Source organism: Camelus bactrianus, chromosome 3 (genome assembly GCF_048773025.1).
Source record: "Camelus bactrianus isolate YW-2024 breed Bactrian camel chromosome 3, ASM4877302v1, whole genome shotgun sequence".
Lineage (NCBI taxonomy): Eukaryota > Metazoa > Chordata > Mammalia > Artiodactyla > Camelidae > Camelus > Camelus bactrianus.
Window position 1 is genome coordinate 49,690,856 of NC_133541.1, and position 21,622 is coordinate 49,712,477.

The 21,622-nt window shown below is 33.3% G+C and overlaps 1 protein-coding gene across 5 annotated transcripts in view; it reads left to right on the forward strand.

Annotated features, from left to right (window-relative positions):
- The window catches only part of FCHO2 (FCH and mu domain containing endocytic adaptor 2), a 110,401-nt gene that overhangs the window by 17,457 nt on the left and 71,322 nt on the right, over positions 1–21,622 (forward strand). For 4 of the 5 annotated variants that reach the window (XM_074359664.1, XM_074359671.1, XM_074359657.1 and 1 more), the window contains exons 3-6: positions 2,455–2,529; positions 5,673–5,814; positions 5,906–6,058; positions 13,799–13,903. In XM_074359664.1, the coding sequence (XP_074215765.1) occupies positions 2,455–2,529; positions 5,673–5,814; positions 5,906–6,058; positions 13,799–13,903 (475 nt within the window). The remainder of the gene's footprint in view (positions 1–2,454; positions 2,530–5,672; positions 5,815–5,905; positions 6,059–13,798; positions 13,904–21,622) is intronic. The other variant, XM_074359661.1, reaches the window with a different exon arrangement.

The window sequence follows — 21,622 nt, forward strand, 5'->3', positions numbered from 1 at the left end:
TATCTAAAAAGACATCCGTACCTAAAGTCATCTAAATTTTCTCCTATATTATTTTCTAGGAGTTTTATACTTTTGTGTTTTACTAGATTAAAAAAATTCTTTGAAGATCATTCCATTATCTACTGTTGAGATGTTACCTGTCAGTCTAATTATTGTTCCTTTGAAGGTAACATTTGGTGGTAGGAAGGGTTTAGCTGCTTTTAAGATTTTGTTTTTGACTTTTAGCAGTTTTACTATGATGTGACTAGGTGTAGGTATCTTTTTATTTATCCTTGTAGGATTTGGGGGGCTACTTGGACCTGTGGTTTGATTGATATCTTTTGTCAGTTTTGGAAAACTGTCCATTGTTATCTCTGCAGATATTTTTTCTGACCCATTCTTATTTTCTTTACTCATTGGTTAGGCTTTTTTTCTTTATCCTTTGTCTTTTATTTCTCTTCTCTCTTTTCTGTTCTTTTGTTTCTCTGAGCTTCTTTTCAGAATAGAGTCTTCTTACCTCTCTGTAATTTACTACTTTTCACTGCAGTGTATTGAATCCATAAACATCATCCATTGAGATACTAATTTTGGTTATTTTATTTTTCAGGTATAGCATTTGTATTTTTTTCAAATTTGCTATGCTTTCCCCCACTTTTAAAAAATGATTTCTAGTTCTCTAGTGAAATTCCTGATTTAATACACTGTCTCCTTGAACGTAATACATAAACTCATAAAGTCTAAGCTTTTATAATCTCAGCCTTTGAAACATCATTAATTTGTTTCTGCTTTGTTTATCTTGTCTTGTTTCCCTATGTGCCTGGTGGTTTTATGAATGTATATAAGACATCCATATAGGATCTAGTATCATGGTTTGAAGAGATATAATTTGCAGTCCCTTTGAGAGCTTGCCTACTTACGGTTCATATTTAACTCCTTATATCCTTACTCTTCAAGTCTTAATTTTAAGGGCTTAAACTTTTACACCCTTTGACTAGTCTGAAACTGGTTTTGTCTCCTTACCTTGTGAGGCTCTGCTTCACTTGTCAGTCTCAGCTGCATCTTCTTGATGCTCCCAAGGGAAAGCTGCCCTACATATCTGACTCTTCTGTGGATATCCTTCTCTTAGATCTTGGCCTGCTGATTCTTAACTCCCTCTTTAGTTCTCTGATGCCTTTTAGTCATACTCCCCACCCCTCCAGCTTTTTCTTATTTTCTCATTTGGAAGGTTTTTGTATCAATTTACTATAACTAGAAATTGAAACATTTTTCCCTTACTGTTAAACTTACTCATTGAGATAGTATTTCTGTATTAACTTTTAAAAATTATCTAAATACTACCCTTGTAATATAGTATATTAAAAAGACACACAAAAGTTTAAAGGAACAGAAAAAAGTCACTGTGCCATCAATAACATCAGTTACTGTTAATAGTTCCTTTTTGTTAAAGAGCTGGTTTTTGTGGGGTTTGGGTTGGGAAAGAGTTTGGAGATAAGCTTAGTTTGAATATTCTAAGTTTGAGGTGATTTAAATATCTAAGTAGAGCTATGCTTGAGGTATTTAGATACTAAACAGATGATTTTGTTCAAGAGCAGTGTGGAGATCTGGATTTGGACATTAAAAACAGAATGTTAGTTGAACCTACAAAGGTAAACGGAAGGCAGTGGTGGTTGTAGGCTGTTCCACTGTTAAGGGTAGCACAAACTGAGAAGGGACAGGGTGATTATGGGAGACGTAATATAGAACTTGACTTTTGTAGTGTGAAGAAGGCCAAGATAGTGTTGTATTTTTCCTTTGTAGGTTATGTGCCTTTGGGAAAACTTTTTTCTATTCCATATTTAATGGCTTTGGTTGAATTTTTTAAGCCTGAAATTCTATATGCTGAATAGCAGTTATATAAAAGCACAGTATTCTAGTGGGAGATACTTGTTTATTAGTGTTTTAGATGTAATCACAAAATAGATTAAGTTCTGAAGCTCAGGGTCTCACACTTGCTAATTATTCATATTTAGTTTTGTGCAGTGACTGTCATCAGTCTCCTATTAAATGTGCATAATAATGAAATCACAATGTTAAAGAATAGTAAAACTATATTAAATACATCAAGGAAATACTAAATACAAGTGACTTTGACACTGAATGACTTTACAGAAAGAGAGTATACAAGAAGCAATACTTTTGTACTTCCTGTTCAAATAACCATTGTACTAAAGATAAAAAATAGGCGTGACTTCACTAAGGTTTTTTTGGTGGTATGAATCATTTTAGTTCTTTATCAGATGAGTTCTTTAATTAAGTAGATGTGCACAGAGGGCATTTAAAGATAGGCCAGAAGTTCATGACCGCATACCTACTTATTTTTAACATATACTTTATGTTATCTTTTTGTTTCTACAGTTTTAATTGTATTTTGATAATTTTGCTATGTATTTGGTCATTTAACAGGAGCTATTATAATATGGAAATTTGATTTAACAGGGCTACAATAGAAGAGGCGTACTCCAGGTCAATGACAAAACTAGCAAAATCCGCAAGCAACTATTCACAACTTGGGTGAGTTAATTTCTTTGAAAAGCTCTTTCAGTGTTGATTTAGGCAAAGTTCTGAGAGTGTTAGGTTCCCATTAAGGATGTAGTAGTTTGTAAATATAATAATATGTAATATATTTATTTAAAATGTGTCTATATATGAATATATTCTTGACTTGATAGAAAATATAATTGAATTTGCTGAATCAGTTAATACAAAGCAAATGAAACTTATTTTTCCCCTTTATTAAACTATACAGTCATTCAGTAGTATAATTTTGAGATTTTAAATGTTACGTGTTGTGCTCATTATATTCTGGTTTTCTCTAACTTTATTTAAATTCTTTTGAACAGTGATCTTTAAAAACTCTTGAACTTTATTGCAATGATTAAAATGCATTGAAAACATTGCTTCTGATTTTATAGACTACTTTTAAATGCTCTTCTTAAAATATGTGCTGAGGAAATGTGTTCTTTGAAAAATGAATGTTAATAATAAGAATGCATTTAAAATGGGGTGTGCTTATAGCCATAACTCTAGGAAGAGTAGTTGTATAATTTGAACAATAACAACTCTGGAAGGCATACTTAATCTGACTTAATTATCTAAAATTGGGGGAGAGGTTATAGTTTAACTAAGATGTTAAAATAATTAGTCTAATTAACATTTATAAAGATTTTTACAGTGATATTCAGTAAGAGATTCCTCTTTTCCTGGCATTCTGATGAATCTATGAATCCCACAAAATTTTATGTAGGATTTTGTGTAGATATTCATGTTTTTCATGAAGATGGTTTATACCAGTTATCAGATTCACATGCCTCAAATTCTGTGATCTCAAAAACTGGTTAATAATGACTATTTTATGAAAGTCTTCTCTAGTGTAGTTGAATGAGTTTAAACAAAAGTCTTCTACAGTTGCTTGCTCCCTCTTGCTTTCCAAGTTGGCCTGTACTCTGTTTTTGGGGTGTGTATCTGCCTTTACTTTAACCTTTACTGTAACCCCCCCTTCTCTCCCTGTTGTACATCTCTCTAAATCTACTTTTACTAAAAAAAAAAAAAAAAAAAAAAAAGTTTTTTCTGTCTTGTGGCTCAGATAAAGGAGAGATGGACGCTTAGTTTATTCTCAGGGTGGTGACACTGCCCATTATGTAAGTGCTGTTGGCCACAGCTAAGAGGATCTTCTGCAGTTCTGTGCACTAGCTAGGAAGGCTGGAGAGCTTCTTCCTTTTTTCCATCTCTGTCCTCACTTTGCTGGCAGCTTCCTGTTTATAACTCTTCCATGTAACTCTAACATGCCTTTTCTAAGACAAATTTTAGAAGGGCCAGAAAGTAACTGAAATAACAGAAGCTAGCTTTAACTAATTGGTCGTGGTTTTAGGAAATTCTACCTTATTTTTAGTTACGAGTTGGGAGAGTGGGAGACAGAAAAAACAGGGATTGACTTCAACTGTGTTTCCCAATAATAAAGTTACTGACAACATTTTTGTCTTTGGATGTGTGCTTCTCATAAATTACAAGTGATATTTTGTTTTTTGTTAGTATCATCAGTTAAGATTATAAAGATTTTAAATATTTATGTTTTTGTTTTCTGATGCATATTTAGGTAAGAAATTGAATTTTATCTTTCCATATTTAGTTCCATTTAAACATATTTTGGATTTGTCAGTTTTCTTTCTTAGTGTTTATTATACATTAATGTGAATTACTTGACCAGAAAAAAGTTGTGTATATCAAACTTTTAAAAATGGAATATTTGGAGGGAAGGGTATAGCTCAGTGGTAGAGCGCATGCTTAGCATTCACGAGGTCCTAGGTTCATTCCCTAGTATCTTCATCAAAAATAAATAAATAAATAACCGAATTACCCCTCTCCCCCAAGTGGAATGATATTTGAAATTCCTTGAAGAAACCTGTATTTAAAGAAATCTTATTTTAAACCCCTTTTCTGTGTAAATAATCCTTGGGTAAAGTAAACTCCTTCTTATCTGCTTTGTGAAATCTAGACTATCATGTATCAGGTATACCTGAAGTGATGTACATGTATTTTGGTGCTAAAGTGAGTGGTTACTTTTCAGGAGTTCTTTTCCAGTTTTTTTTTTAATCTTGAAATTTTCCATCTAACTACTTGCTGGATTTAGTGCTGATTAGATTTTAAGGTGTGAGGTAAGACCTAATCACAACAGTCCTATAAGTATTTTAATTATCCTCTGAACTTTTTTGTTATTGCTTAAAATGATCATTGTCAGTTAGTTTTCCTAATGGGTAGGAAATGCAGTAATTGACACAAAGTACATATTAGGATATGTAATTTCTTTCTCTACCTCTTGTCTTAGTGATAATTGTTGCTGTTTGTTTTTGTTTTATAGAGCAAAGCAAATGAGAAATACTTGAGGAAAACATAGGATAAGATTATCTTTATATCATTCTCTACTGACTAAATTAATTTAAACTAACCATTGGCATGCTAAGTATTATCCAGGATATAATAATGTAGTAATTCTTGGAAGTATTTGAACCTGCTGGAAATACTAAATGCTCAATGTTGAGAAAAACTGGTAGGAAAGTATGTCATACATTCTGTACCAAGAAGCGGGACTCTCTTAGTGTTTTGTTGAAGTACACAGATAAAATCTGAAACAAGATTTCAGATAAAAGGTTTAAAATAATTCTTAAATAAATTTTAATGATGAAGACGCTTAAAAATTATGTGCAAATTTGACTCTTGCATGTTTAAATTCAGAGGAACTTTTATTTTTGATGAAGCATTTTAAATGGAGCACTGAATAGTCTAAAATTGAGATTTGATAATAAGCTAGTTTTAAACAGTAGACAGTGATTAGAAAGGCATCTGATACAAATCTAAATAACCAAATCAATGCAGAAAAATGACACAGTATAATTGAGAGAGGGACATGGCCAGACCTGTAATTTTGACTCATTTCTGTGTATCTGAGGTCTAAAAATATTTTAAATAATTAACCAAGGAACCAAGGATTAAAAAAAAATCAAGGTCAGGCTGTCAGTCATTTAATTTGTGATTTATTTTAATCTTATCTTTTGCCTAATTAAAACTGTTGAATATAACATTATTTCATTGGTTCTATTTTGGAACTTTAACTTTTTTTTCCCTTTTAGTAAATTATTCCCATGTTTTCTTTCCTTTAGAACATTTGCACCAGTGTGGGATGTGTTCAAAACATCTACAGAGAAATTAGCAAATTGCCACTTAGATCTTGTTAGAAAATTACAAGAATTAATAAAAGAAGTTCAGAAGTATGGAGAAGAACAAGTAAAATCGCATAAAAAGGTATCAGTTTTTCCTTGTTAAAGGATTGATTGGTCAGATATTGAATGCTTTGTAGTTCTGTAATTTTGATAAATCATTTCATACCAAACAGACTAAAGAAGAAGTTGCAGGAACTCTGGAAGCTGTTCAAACCATTCAGAGCATAACTCAGGCCCTTCAGAAATCCAAGGAAAATTACAATGCCAAATGTGTAGAACAGGAACGTTTGAAAAAGGAAGGAGCTACACAAAGAGAAACAGAAAAGGTACTCATAATGAAAATATTTCTGTGGTCACAGAGCATTTTCAATTATAAGACTGCATTTCACCTTCAAACACTCAAGAATGATTTCATAATATAGGTAAGGTCACTGTGCCTCTGAGTATTAATGATTTACCTAAGTAAAACAGAAGTAGGTTTGCAAAATGTGTTGTGTATGGTAAATAGGTTGGCAGACAAATAAAAAGGAATGATTTCTTTATGTCAGTAATACATTTATAGGATTTTTTATAAGATAATTGATGAGATACTGCTTGGTATAAGATTTAATAATGAGGTAAACATTTTTTTGAAGCAAGACTGGTTTATTTAGCAAAGCAATAGATACTTGAGGATAAGCTTTAAATACATGTTGTGGGTGATTTATTGCTGACTTTGAGCACATGTATGTAGTGTTGTGGTAAACCACAACCCTTTCCCCCACTCTCATTTTAATTGAAACTAGATTTTTTTTTCCCTTTCAGAACAGTTTAACCATCCACTTCTTTGATGTGGTATATCTCATTTAGGAATCAGCCATAGGGAGTGATAATTTTGAAAGCTTTGTAAAGTATTTGAAATATCCAGTAAAAAAAAAAATTATAACTTTTGCAATTATAGTAATTATAGCAGTGTACAAAATGGGCAAAAACTAGAAGATAATATGGAAAAATCAAAGCAGTTGATGCAATTTAGGGTAATATGTTTCCTTTAACATTTGTGCAATAAATAAAAATTAGGAGGGGGTAAAAGATGAGGCCCAGTAAGCTTATCACTTTAAAACATTCTTCATTCCAGATACAACAATTATGAATAAAATATAAAAGGGGAAGATAAAATAACACAGTCCAAAAAGAAGAATATTATCTTTGTGAACCAGAAAGGAACAGAAACCCAAAGGGGCGTGGAAAGATTGATTATGCAGTTTTGTCAGACTCACAGTCCTAAGTTAGGCAGTGGAATTTAGCTCTTGTGTGGTAAAGGGGACTAAATCTTCCCCACTTGAGATTAGCACAAGGAACTCCACTCACTTTGTGACACTCTAGGTAGCAAAAAAAGACTCTCGGACTGCTAAAGGGCTAAAGCATAATTGGAAGTTGGGGACTTTTGGACACAATTCTGACCAGCAGTCAATCCAAGGAACCAATTCATGACTGTTTTGATCATATCCCCAATGTTCTTTGAGGGAAGTAATTAAAAGCCACCTTTTAAAGACTGATACTAAATTGGGGCCTTGGGGGGCTGGCAGGAGATAAACTGAAAACTCCTTGGAGGGTATTGGTGAGTGTAAAGAATAGAACATAACACATTTCTAAGAGGAATGTTTACCTTGTATTCTGTGGAGTTTTTCAGCAGCGCTGATGGAGGGAGAGAGAGAAGAGAGAGAGGGAAAAATGAGAAACCTCTTATCTGAAATGAGCAAACAATCAAAATTCTAGAGCACATCTTAAGAAATCTAATACAGGTTTCCCCCGCTATCTAGCAGTAGTGTGTTCCTTTGAAATCTTTTGTAAGCCAAATGGCAAAAGCAGAGAAGCAATTACCTGAGAACGTCTTGCTAATGGATGTACAAAGTAAACTGAGATGAAGCACAGATGCTTACAGACACAGTTTAAAACTATGGAGGCTGATCCTGAGATGCTGACTGTGGGTCCCAGGCAGGAGCTTGGTGGTACCACTCTTAACTGCTCTAGGTGCCCGCTGCCTCTATAATGGCTCCTGCAAAATGAATGCTGAATGGATGCTATTTTTGCTTTCTTTTGTAAAAGTGAAAATCTTTGGATTTCTTTTGGTTAGTGAAAACAGGTACTAATGTAATTCTTTTGTAAACGCAAAGTGGTATAAAATAAACTTTTGAAAAGCAGGGGATACCTCCATTAAGGCAGACAGCAATAAAAATTTAATAGTTGGAATAAGAATTCACTCCAGATGAAATTTAGATTTATAAAACATTTGAACAGAAATGTTAATGTGTGTTGACGATGTTCAGAGGTGAACATGAATATAAACTTAAAGAAAATTAAAAGAGGCATTAAACAAGACCTCCTGGGTAGGAAAACAGCTAATTAGGTAAGTTGGCAATGAATATATAGTTATTGAAATTTTTTACAGAAACAATAGAGAAGATGAACTTTAGACTTGATATAGTAAAAGAGTGAATTTGGAAGGTAATACTAAGGGAACTCACCCAGAACATAGTACAGAGAAATAAAGGTTACCAACATTCATCTTCTGTGGATTTCAGAAGAAAAAAAATGGAGAGGAAGGTAACAGGTAATACTGAAGAGTTAACCAATCAGAATTTTTCAGAATTAAAGAAATTCAGGAGTCCTCAGATTAAAAGTATATACTTGATATTAAGCAGGTTAAATAAAGATAAATTCAGACCTAGACACCAGGGAAAAAGAGAATATTAAAAGCTACCAGGTATTTCTTTTTCCTCACATCTCTGAAATCAGCATGCGTCTTCAGTTGATGTTATTATATAATCGCTCTTGGTAAGGTGGCATTTGTGGTGTAGTTTCACTGCATATGTGAACTTGGTTATTATATACCCGGTGGCATGATTGGATAACTGCAACACTTTGATGCTTGAGACCACTTTAAAACCATTTGAGGAAGGAATAGTTCTGATTGTTCTCTGAAAACCTTTTGTTAAGACCTGGTAAGATTAAGAAAATGTGAGCACCAGTACTTGGAAGAAAATCTAGACATAATAGTGGACCAGTTTTACGAAATGCTCTGTTAATAGTGCTCTTGATGACATCAAGGATAATATTATGTGTGGGAAAAAAACAGACCTCAGCAGCCTCTAAATTGGAAGTAATTGAGAAGGGTCAGAATCTGAATATGGAAAAAGATTTGAGAGTATCTCAAACAATTCATTTTGCTTTCCTTTTTATTATGTATCATACAAGAATAAAAATGTACCTCTAAAGTCTAAAAGAGCTCTTTTAATAGTTTAAAATAATTTTAAGTGTTAAGAAAGCATTATTTCATGGTTTAATTGACAGTACTTTTCTATTTTAGTAGTATACAAAATAATGGTGTGTGTTACATTAAGTACTATATTAGAATTAGTAGTAGTCAAAAATGTACATTAAGCATAACTACTAAAAGGAGATGATCTAAAGGGGAAGGGTATAGCTCAGTGGTAGTATGTGTGCTTAGCATGCACGAGGTCCTGGATTCAATCCCCAGAATCTCCACTGAGAATAAAGGAATAAATAAATAAACCTCATGCCCCCCCCCCCCCCAAGAAGATTGTCTAAATCCTCTAAATCAGCAAAAGGAAGAGAAGAGGAAGGGGTGCTTTTTTCTAATTGTTCATCTCAGAAGTACTATCTTTGCTTGTGATACTACATGTGTTAGTGGGTCTCTGATTTATATATATTCAAATCCAAGTCTAAGTAAATAATTTATTTGGTCTGTAATAAGCTTTTTATGAAAATGAATGTAGATTTTTTTTTAAAAACATGGATCTTTGAACCATTTTTCATTTGGTAAACCTGAAAATGTAAATAACTTATTGGCTGTTATGATATAGTATGCTTCTCATCTTCACTCGTAAATCCTTTTATAAAACCATTTAGAAGTTACTTATATTTGTGGACTGTGATGAAGTACTTATTTTATATGTATATATATTTGATTTTACTATAAAAATTATGGACACTTAAACAAATATTTCTGGTAGTATATCAGTAAATTTATTTATAGTGCTAAGGAAATAAATAAAATGTAGGACTTATTTTATTATCAATAGGTAATCCATTAAAGCCAGTCTTTTATTCATGAGAAGAAATACAGCTGTTGCTTTTAGAGCATAATTTCCTCATTCAAGAATAGCTGCTCCAACTTCTCCTTAAATAATGACTTTATAGAAGTGGTCAAGTTTGTTACTACTGGGACATTTAGTTTCTCTAATTCTACCCTAAAAATTTACAGTTTTACTAAGCATATATTCTGTTTAGAAAGTCATGTTTACTTAATTGAATATTGCTGTATGTAGTTTCCTACGAGAGATGTTTGTTGCTTTCAAAAAAGGTAGATGTTCTCAATACAATTATATTCTAAAATGGCCTCTATGGCCTTTTATAGGATATTTTAGTTTTCTTTAAATTAATTTTTGTCATTACTTAAAACACCTTGTGAGTCAATAAACTTTAAAAAAAATTTATTCCTTTATTACTAAATACTACTTTTGTCAGTTTTCCAAGATGCTGCTTTAAGTTGGTATGTAATTTTATTCTCATATATTATTTTCACCTTCAAAGGGTTGGCACTGATATAAAAATATATTAGAACTTATAAAGGATATCTTATTTCTTCTTTTATGCCACCAAATAAGAGAAATGAAATTTTACAGTTTTATGGTATCTAAAAGTATGCTCCAAAAAAGACTTACCAGTTCACAATTCTGAGTTAGATCCAGCTCTTAACCTTTGATATGATGACCATAATTTTATGGTTGGAAATAGTGAACAGATAAGTTTCTATGTTGAATGGCTGGACCAAGATTTATGATGAAAATATTGTGGGATGAAAAAGAAGTTATGAAAATATGCTAGTTTAAAATTCTAAAATTAATATTTCTACTCTTCTTGATTCCGTAAAGATTTGAGTACCAAAACTAGTTCGAGAGAATTCTAGAGACTGAGTATAGGAAGAGGAAATGATGCTTCAGGAACTTCCTTCCATCTCTTAAAGTCCTGTTATTTTAAGTGTAATGAATAATGTTATGAAATAATTACTTTGTTTACATTTTAGAAATCTATCATAGGTCTTCTGTAAGGAGTAATGATCCTCTAGGCAGTCATCTTTTACTTCTGTTAGATTATAAATTCCTTGTAAGTGAGAAACCATTGTATTGTCCACAGTACAGCATATGTTTACTTGGAAAAATAATCATTATAGCAAAACACTGTTTGAATTTTTCCTGTTCATTAATATAATAAAAATTAAAAGTTTATTTTAAATATAGACTATAGACTTAATTCTTGCCTTTTAAAATGGTTTATTCAAACATTTTTTTGATTGTTGGACTACGAATTTGTGTGCCGTAGTAAATAAATATTTTAGTTTCTATCATCTGCCTATCATCATGCCAAATGTTGTGAAGGTAAGTAAGGCTAAATACATATTACCACCTTCTGTCTTTAAGAAGCTTCCTTCTTTTTAGGGAGCCAAGACTTACTGAATAGTACAGAACAAGAAGCTATTAGAGGAGAGTTTTAGTGGTAAGTTTAGAAAGGGAGATACCTTATTTTGTATAGAATGTGTAAAAAGAAAACAGGAAAGATTCCATGAAATAAATTACTTTTAAAATTGTGGACACAGTAGGAGGTATAGCTTGGTGGTAGAGCACGTGCTTGGTGTGCATGGGATCCTGGTTTCAATCCCCAGTGCCTCTGTTCAGGAGGAAAAATGTGCAGACACATAGTTATATTGGAGGGGACTTTACCATTTTTATTAATTTCCTTCCAAATTGCAAATATCTCTAGGAGTGATCACATATCATATCTTTATCAATAGCTGACACATAAATTATAAGGCAGTAGCTTAATAGGCAGCAGAGAAAAACGACAGTGCTAGAATGAAGAATAAGCAAGGAGGAGGGACTACCAGTGGAACTATATCATTTTGCTAGACTGTGTCATTAAAAATCACTCCATGGACTGTGGATTTTTTTTATCACTCTTGTATAGACTGAAAATTATGGTAGCTGGAAAAAGAAATTCTCTTCTTTCAAGTCTCTTGGCATAAATCCTAAAAGAAACCCAGGCAACCATGCCATTAAAATTGATTTTGAAATAAATTCTAGCAAACTTGGTTATCTGGGCTTCCTGTGAAGGTAGTAACTCAAAATATTCATCTCATGAAAGGACTGAGAAGTTAGAGGAAGTTTAGTAACAGTAGTATAAAGTAATGTTGTGTGGCTAGGCAATGGGAAAAGAGTTTAAAAAAAATCCATAGGCGCAAACTAGAAAATCATTATATTATTTTGGACACTTATTGTAGGGATGGCGGGCTCAGTACAACTCTTAGATATGATAAGAGCAAAATATAACAGTAAAATATAATGATGAATGTTCCTGTTGATGTTCCTTTTAAAAACTATTACAATAGCAGATACTATTTATTTTGTAGATTTCACTACAGTCCCTGTCCCAGCACTTATATAAATTCCATTTCATCATTTGCAAAGCTCTAAAAAATAGATGGTATTGTTTCCATTTTAGGAATGAGAGAACCATATAGAACTCAAAGACCAGGTCAACTGGGTAGTAAATGGTAGAGCTAGAATTTGAATCCAGTTTCTTTTGGCTCCAAAACCAGTTTTGATACAAGATAACAGTTTTGATACACTACAAGGGGCATCCTATATTTATTTAAGAAGGCAGGAAAGCATAGAACATATATGTTTAATATAGTATATGAAGTTATATTTTAGAGACAGTAGAGTTGCCTTTTTAGAGAGTAGGACTGTATGTATCTTGCCAATTCCAAATCTCTGGGTAAACCCAACTTCCTGTTTCTAATAATTTTTAGACTCCTGAACATAGGTGGAGATAATTACATATTGGTTCAGGTTGGCTCTGCATAAATTCAGCTTTACTTAGCTCCCAGTGGCTCATAGCAGTACTTCTGCTCATCTAGGTATTACCTGTTGCATTCTTCACAACCATGGTTTGAAGCTCTTTCCATTCTCCTGAAGTTCCCAACCCTGCCCTACTCTTTTTCTCTCTTAGCAGACCATCTCATGAATAAAATGGAGATGTTTGTGTCTTTAAACCTTATAACTTCTCTTTTTTTGATCTTCCTTAAACTCTTACTTACTTTGACATCCCTTCCCTTTCAACTGCCTGTGTCCAAATTGATCAGTCTTTTGGAAATAGTCATGTTTCTTGATAGCCATGTGTCTGCCCCAACCTACAAGTCACACATAATCTTTCCTCTTCTTGAATCTCTCTCTTCCATAGAATTTTTTTTTTTACTTCTTTGCTAGTATCTACCAATTTCTAGTTATTTATGTATAGCTTATACTTCTTTTTTAAAGTCCTTGAGGAAAAGATCCCTATATAATTTATTTTCATATTCCTCACTGCCTAATATTTAACATATTTTTAAGCTTTTATTGAATAAGTAACTTTGTTAAAATTAGAGCTATAATGCAGTAACAATTTTTTAAAAAATAGAAATCTAGAAAAATAGGCAATGATAAAAACAAATGTATAGATTTTCTGGAGCATAATGGAAACTGAAATCAAGGAAAACTGATTTCTTTCAACTTTTTAGCTAGCTTTATAGTCACTGATCAGATATAAAATAGAATATGTTTGTTGTGGGAGGAAGGAAGACTCACAGGTATATAAAGCAGTGTCAAGTATATTCTGAATGGTATTGTCACATTTTTGTTCCTTGAATTCTTAGTAACACTGTACTATTACAATGTGGTTGTGTAATCTTACTGTGAGTTTTAAAATGAGAGTATTTTAACTTTTTAAAGCATGTTCCATCAGAAAGGAGAGGAGAATCAGCATTTAATTTCTGCATTATTGTGTGACCATAACAAAAAATATTACTAAGGAGGACTTGAAAAGAGGTATTAAAGTTAGTTTATATCATCTTCATCTTACCATAGGCCTCATCTCTTAAAATGTATTTAAATTATTTTTTCATATTAACTTATATTAGGAAAGAAAAAACATTTTGTGTAGTTCAGAATGTTTTTCTTTTGTTACAGGCAGCTGTTAAAGCTAAGAAAGCTACAGATACCTATAAACTCTATGTGGAAAAATATGCATTAGCAAAAGCTGATTTTGAACAGAAAATGACAGAAACAGCTCAGGTTGGTATTTTTGAGGCTTTAAATCTAAACTACAGGATATTTCTGTTTACTGATATAAATAGTATAATTTTTCTGTCATAAAATTTTTTAATACTAGAAAATGTTAAAATGCACAACCTCAATGTTTTTACAATGCTGTTTTAAAATTACACATTTTGTTTTGGAGATTGAGGACCAATGATCAATAATTAAAATATCATAAGGGATTATTCAGATAGACTAGAAGAGAATGTTTAAAGAGTACTGAAGGAAATGAAGACACTGGGAGATGGTGAAGACAATACTGATTGTTAGCTTTATGTATGAGTTTTAAAATGGACTTCTACTTAAGAAGAAAATTGGAAGTGACTCAGTGCTGAGGATTTAGCAGTTAACAGAACAAGAATTTCTACTCTTCAGTTTATATTAGCTAAGGCATGGAAGCAACCTAAATGTCCATCCACAGATGAATGGATAAAGAAGATGTTTTATATATGTATGTGTACACCCACCCACCCAGGAATATTACTCAGCCATAAAAAGAATGAAATAATGCCATTTGCAGCAACATGGATGGACGTAGAGGTTATCATACTAAGTTAAATAAGTCAGGCAGAGAAAGACAAATACATGATATTACTTATATGTGGAGTCTAAAAAATGATACAAATGAACTTACTTACAAAGCAAAAACAGACTCACAGAAAGAAAACAAACTTACGGTTAACAAAGGGGAAAGGTAGGGGGAATAAATTAGAAGCTTGGGATTAGCAGATACAAACTTACATATAAAATAAACAGCAAGGTCCACTGTATAGTACAGGAACTACATTCAGTATCTTGTAATAAACTATGATGGAAAATAAAAATAAAAAAGAATCCTTGCTGTCATAGAACTTCCATTTTAGTAAGGGAAGATAGACAATTTAAAAAAAAAGCCTGTCTCTCATAAGCTTGGGATAGATTATATTCAGTGTGATGTTCTTAGAGCCTTAATTAAAGGTGTAGATTTAAGACAGGTGCCTTATATGAATCTTACCTAAAACTTCCACCCCCATCTCTTGTTCTCTTTTCTTACATTGTTTTTCTCCTTAGCGTCTGTCATTATTTAACATACCATGAATTTTATTTACTGTCTCGGCCAGGATAGGATAGGTATGTTGAGGTGACAAAGAACCCCTAGAATCTCAGTTGCTTACAATAGGAAATGATTATTGTTGTCTTGCTATTTGTTCAGCTTGGGTCAGCTGCAGATCTGATGCATTGTCTTCACCCTGGTACTGAGGCTGGTGGAGGAGCTAATTCTTAAAACATTACTGTTTTTTAAAAAAATTTTTATTGAAGTATAGTTGATTTACAACATTGCATTGGTTTCAGGTGTACAGAAAAATGATTCATATATATATATGTAACTGTATGTATACATTCTCTTTCAGATTCTTTTTCAGGTCCTTGTTGTGTATCTATTTTATATATAGTAGTGTGTATTTGTTCATCCCAAACTCCTAATTTATCCCCACTCCCTTCTGCTATGGTAACCGAAGATTTATTTTCTGTCTGTGAGTCTACTTCTGATTTGTAAGCAAGTTTGTTTGAATCTTTTTTTTTTTAGAGTCCACATATAAGTGATATGATAATGATATTTGTCTTTCTCTGACTTACTTCACTTAGTTTGGGTCCATCCATGTTGCTGCAAATGGCATTATTTCATTCTTTTTTACGGCTGAGTATTCCATTTGTGTGTATTTGTGTGTGTGTGTGTGTGTGTATCATCTTCATCCATCTATGGATGGCTATTTAGGTTGCTTCCATGTCTTGGCTATTGAAAACAGTGCTGCTATGAACATTGGGGTGCGTGTATCTTTTCAGATTAGAGTTTTTATCTTTCTTGGTGTATGTCCAACAGTGGGATTGCTGGATCATGTGATAAGTCTGTTTTTAGTTTTGTAAGGAGCCTCCATACTGTTCTCCACAGTGACTGCTCCAGTTTCCATTCCCCAGCAGTATAGGAGGGTCTCCTTTTCGCCACATCCTCTCCAGCATTTATCATTTGTTATTTTTTAATCATGGCCATTCTGACTAGTGTGAGATGATACCTCATTGTAGTTTTAACTTGCATTTCACTAATACTTTGCAATATTAAACATCTTTTCATGTGCCTATTGGCCATCTGTATGTCTTCTTTGGAGAAATGTCTATTTGGGTCTTCTGCTCATTTTTTGATTGTTTTTTGATAATAAGCTTTGTGATCTGTATATTTTGGAAATTAATCCCTTGTTGGTCATATCATTTGCAAATATTTTCTCCCATGTCATACAAAATCCCTTTTCATTTTGTTTATGATTTCCTTTGCTGTGCAAAAGCTTTTAAGTTTAATTAGGTCCCATTTATTTTTGCTTTATTTCCATTACTCTAGGAAACAGAGCCAAAAAAAAAAAATTGCTGCAATTTATGACAAAGAGCTTGTGTTTTCCTCTAGGAGTTTTATAGTATCCAGTCTTACAGTTAGGTCTTTAATCCATTTTGAGTTTATTTTTATATATGGTGATAGAGAATATTCTAATTTCATTCTTTTACATGTAGCTGTGCAGTTTTCCCAGCACTGCTTATTGAAGAGACTGTCTTTTTTCCATTGTATATTCTTACCTCCTTTTTCATAGCTTAATTGACCATGAGTGTATGGGTTTATTTCTAGGCTTCCTATCCTGTTCCATTGATCTGTGTGTCCATTTTTGTGCCAGTACCATAGTGTTTTGATTACTGTAGCTTTGTAGTATAGTCTGAAGTCAGGGAGAATGATTCCTCCAGCTCCATTCTTCTTTCTCAAGATTGTTTTGGTGATTTGGGGGTCTTTTGTGTTTATTTACAAATTCTAAATTTTTTTGTTCCAGTTCTGTGAAAACTGCTGTTGGTAATTTGATAGGGATTGCATTGAATATGTACATTGCCTTGAGTAATATGTCCATTTTAATGATATTAATTCTTCCAATCCAAGAACACAGTATATCTTTCCACCTTTGTCATTTGCAGTTCCTTTTGTCAGTGTCTTACAGTTTTCGGAGTATATCTCTTTTGCCTGCCTGGGTTGGTTTATTCCTAGGTATTTTATTCGTTTTGATGTGATGGTAAATGGGATTGCTTCCTTAATTTCTTTTTCTAAAATTTCGTTGCTAGTGTATAGAAATGCAACAGATTTCTGTATATTATTTTGTATCCTGCAGCTTTACTGAATTCATTGATGAGCTCTAGTAGTTTTCTGGTAGCATCTTTAAGATTTTCTATGTATAGTGTCATGTCACCTGTCAACAGTGATTTTACTTCTTTTCCAATTTGGATTCTTTTTATTTCTTTTTCTTCTCTGATTGCTGTAGGTATGACTTCCAAAACTACGTTGAATAAAAGTGGCAAGAGTAGGCATTCTAGTCTTGTTTCTGACTGTACAGGAAGTGCTTTCAGCCTTTTACCATTCAGTATAATGTTAGCTGTTGGTTTGTCATATATGGCCTTTATTATGTTGAGGTATGTTCTATGTCCACTATCTGGAGAGTTTTTATCATAAGTGGATGCTGAACTTTATCAGAAGCTTTTTTTGCATCTATTGAGATGATCATATGGTTTTTATTTTTCAGTTTGTTAATGTGGTGTATCACATTGATTGATTTGGGGATATTGAAAAATTCTCACATTCCTAGAATAATTCTCACTTGATCATGGAATATGATCTTTTTAATGTTTTGTTGGATTCAACTTGCTAGTATTTTGTTGAGGATTTTTCTTCACGTTCATCAGTGATACTGACCTGTAATTTTCCTTCCTCCCTTTCTTTTTCTTCCTTCCTTTCTTCCTTCCTTCCTTCCTTCCTTCCTTCCTTCCTTCCTTCCTTCCTTCCTTCCTTCCTTCCTTCCTTTCTTTCTTTCTTTCTTTCTTTCTTTCTTTCTTTCTTTCTTTCTTTCTTTCTTTCTCTCTTTCTCTCTTTCTCTCTTTCTCTCTTTCTCTCTTTCTCTCTTTCTCTCTTTCTCTTTCTCTTTCTCTTTCTCTCTTTCTTTCTTCTTCGTCTGGTTTTGGTATCACTGTGATTTTGGCCTCAGAATAAGTTCAAAAATTTCTTCATCTGCAGTTTTTTAGAACATTTTCAGAAGGATGAGTGTTAACTCTTCTCCAGATGTTTGGTAGAATTCACTTGTGAAGCCATCTGGTCCTGGAGTTTTGTTCGTTGGGAGTTTTTTAATAACTGTGATTTGATTTCAGTATTGGTAATTGGTTGGTTCATATTTTCTCTTCTTGGCTGAGTCTTGGGAGATAGTACTTTTCAAAGAATTTGTCCGTTTTTTCTAGGTTGTCCATTTTATTTGCATATAGATGCTCATAGTAGCCTCTTATGATCCTTTGTATTTCTGTGGTGTCAGTTGTATCTTCTCCATTTTCATTTCTGATTTTATTGATCTGGGCCCTCTCCTTTTTTTTCTTGATGAGTCTGGCTCAACGTTTATCAATTTTGTTTATTGTTTCAAAGAACCAAATTTTTTATAAAAAAAAAAAACAAAACACCAAAGGAAAAAAAAATCAAAGAACCAGCTTTTAGTTTCATTGATCTTTTCTGTTTTTTAAAAACCTCTGTTTCATTAATTTCTACTCTGATCTTTATTTCTTTCTTGCTTTCTGCTAACTTTGGGTTTTGTTTGTTCTTTTTTCTCTAGTTGCTTTAGGTGTATGTTTAGGTTGTTTATTTAAGATTTTTGTAGTTTCTGCATGTAAGCTTGTATCACCATAAACTTCTCTCTTAGAACTCCTTTTGCTGTGTCCCATATGTTTTGGATCATGGGGTTTTTGTTTTGATTTCTCACTAGGTATTTTATTTTTTTATTTCTTTTTTGATTTCTTCAGTGATCCATTGGTTATTTAGTAGCATATTGTTTAGCCTCCATGTGTTTGTGTTTTTTGCAGTTTTTCTTGTAGTTGATTTCTCACAGCAGTGTGGTCAGAAAAGATGCTCTTGATATGATTTCAATTTTCTTAAATTTACTGAGGCTTGCTTTGGATCCCGGCATGTGATCTATCCTGAGGAATGTTTCATGTGTGCTTGAAAACAATGTGTATTCCACTGCTTTCAGATGGAATGCTCTATAAATACCAGTTAAGTCCATCTGATCTAATGTGTCATTTAAAGCCTATGTTTCCTTATTGATTTTCTATCTGGATGATCTGTCCATTGATGTTAAGTGGGGTGTTAATGTCCCCCACTATTATTGTGTTACTGTCAGCTTCTCCCTTTACGTCTGTTAGCACATTTGCCTTGTATATAGAGGTGCTCTGATGTTGGGTGCATATATATTTACAATTGTTTTATCTCCTTCATGTATTGATCTCTTGATTATTATGTAGTGTCCTTGTGTCTTGTAACAGTCTTTATTTTAAAATCTATTTTGTCTGATATAAGTATTGCTACTCTGGCTTTCTTTTGATTTCCATTTTCATGGAATACTTTTTTCCATACTCTGTTTCAGTCTCTGTGTGTCTCTAGATCTGAAGTGAGTCACTTGTGGGCAGCAAATATTCAGGTCTTGTTTTTGTATCCATTCAGCCAGTCTAGATCTTTCGGTTGGAGCATTTAGTCCATTTACATTTAAGGTTATTATTGGTATGTTTTTTATTATCATTTTGTTTATTGTTTTGGATTTGTTTTTGTAGGTCTTTTTTTCCTTTTCTTCTTTTGTTCTCTAGTGATTTGGTGACTGTCTTCATTGTTGATGTTTGGATTCCTTTTTCTTTGTGTATCTATGATAGATTTTTGGTTTGTAGCTACCATGAGGTTTTGGTATAGCAGTCTGTATATATACATGATTACTTTTAAGTTGCTGATCTCTTAATTTCAAATGCATTTTAAATACCTTGCATTTGTATTTTCCTCCCCTCATGATTACTGTTTTTGATATATTTTACCTCTATCTTTTTTATGTATCCCTTAACTGCTTATTGTGGATATAGATCGTTTTACTACTTTGATCTTTTAACCTCCATAATAGTTTATGTGTGGATGACTTCTGCCTTTACTGTATGTTTACCTTTACTGGTGAGAATTTCCATTTTATAGTTTTCTTGTTTCTAGTTGTGGCCTTTTCTTTTCTGCTTAGAGAAGTTCCTTTAGCATTCATTGTAGAGGTGGCTTGGTGATGCTGAATTCTTTCAACTTTTGCCCATCTATAAAGCTTTTGATATCTCCATCAAATATTAATGACAGCCTTGCTCGGTAGAGTATTCTCGGTTGTAGGTTTTTCCCTTTCATCATTTTAAATATATTGTGCCATTCCCTTCTGGTCTGCAGAGTTTATGCTGAAAAATCAAGTGACAGTCTAATGGGAGTGCCCGTGTATGTTATTTGTTGCTTTTCTCTTGTTGCTTTTAATATTCACACTTTATTTTTAATTTTTGTCATTTTAATTTCAATGTGTCTTGATTAATTCTGTATGGAACTCTCTGTGCTTCCTGGACTTGAGTAACTGTTTACTTTCTCAGGTTAGGGATGTTTTTACTTACTGTCTATATAGATAAGAGATAGGTGGGGCCAGGTCTTGGTGCTAATGACCCAAGCAAGATGTCAGCCTCTTGGAGAGTTCGTGCAGATGAATACTCCCCATATGTCTGCAACCATATCTGTGTCCCCAGGGTGAGCCACAGCTGCTCCCTGCCTTCCCAGGAGACCCTCCAAGACCAGCAGGTAGGTCTCGCCCATGCTTCTTTGAAATTACTGCTTTTGCCCTTGGTCCCTCTGAGCGTGAGATTTTGTGTGTCTCCTTTAGCAGTGAAATCTTTATTTCCCTCAGTCCTGTGGAGATCCTGCAGTTAAGCCTCGCTGGCCTTCAAAGCCAAGTGCTCTGTGGGCTTGTTTTCCTGGTGCTGAACCCCTAGGCTGGGGAGCCTGATGTGGGTGTCAAGACTCTCACTCCTGTGAAACTGTGTAGTATGATTATTCTTCAGTTTGTGGGTTACCCGCTCTGGGGATATGAGGGTTGATTATACTGCAAATCCACCCTACCTGTCTTGTTGTATTTCCTTCTTTATGTCTTTAGTTATGAAAGCACTTCTCTGGTTGGATCTAATTTTTTTTAATCGATGGTTGTTCTGCAGTTAGTTGTGATTTTGGTGTGTTCATGAGAGGGGTTGAGCTCTGGCTCTTTCTACTCTGCCATCTTGGTCCCCAGCCCAAAACATTATTTTTAGTCATCACATCTGAGGGACTAGTAATGTGGTGAAGCACATTGGGTCTTCTACCCATATTTTTTATTGGCTTTATTCCCCACTAAAATGTAAGTTCTATGAGAATAGTTACTGATTTGTTGACTGCTGTATCTCCTTAGCACTTTAAAACAGTTTCCAGTTCGTGGTAAGCACTCAGTAAATGTGAAGAAGGACTCTATCAATCTGACTATTTAGACTCCAGGGAGTTTTCTCACCTGGAGTTATGAATGATTCACATCTCAGAAACTAAAAGGCTTGCATGCCTGTGTGCAGGCATAATGCATCCATCTTTACTTACCATGTTGTAGGCACTGTGCTAGATGATAGTTGTATACAGTATATATGTAAATAAAACAGAGTTCTCTCTTCTCTAAGTGGAGTGTACAGTATAGAGGAGGGAGGCAGACATTAAATATATGCTTAAATAGAAAGTAATAAATTATTGTAAGTATTACAGAGGGAAAGAACAGGCTTCCATGAGATAGAATAATAGAGGTTACTTAA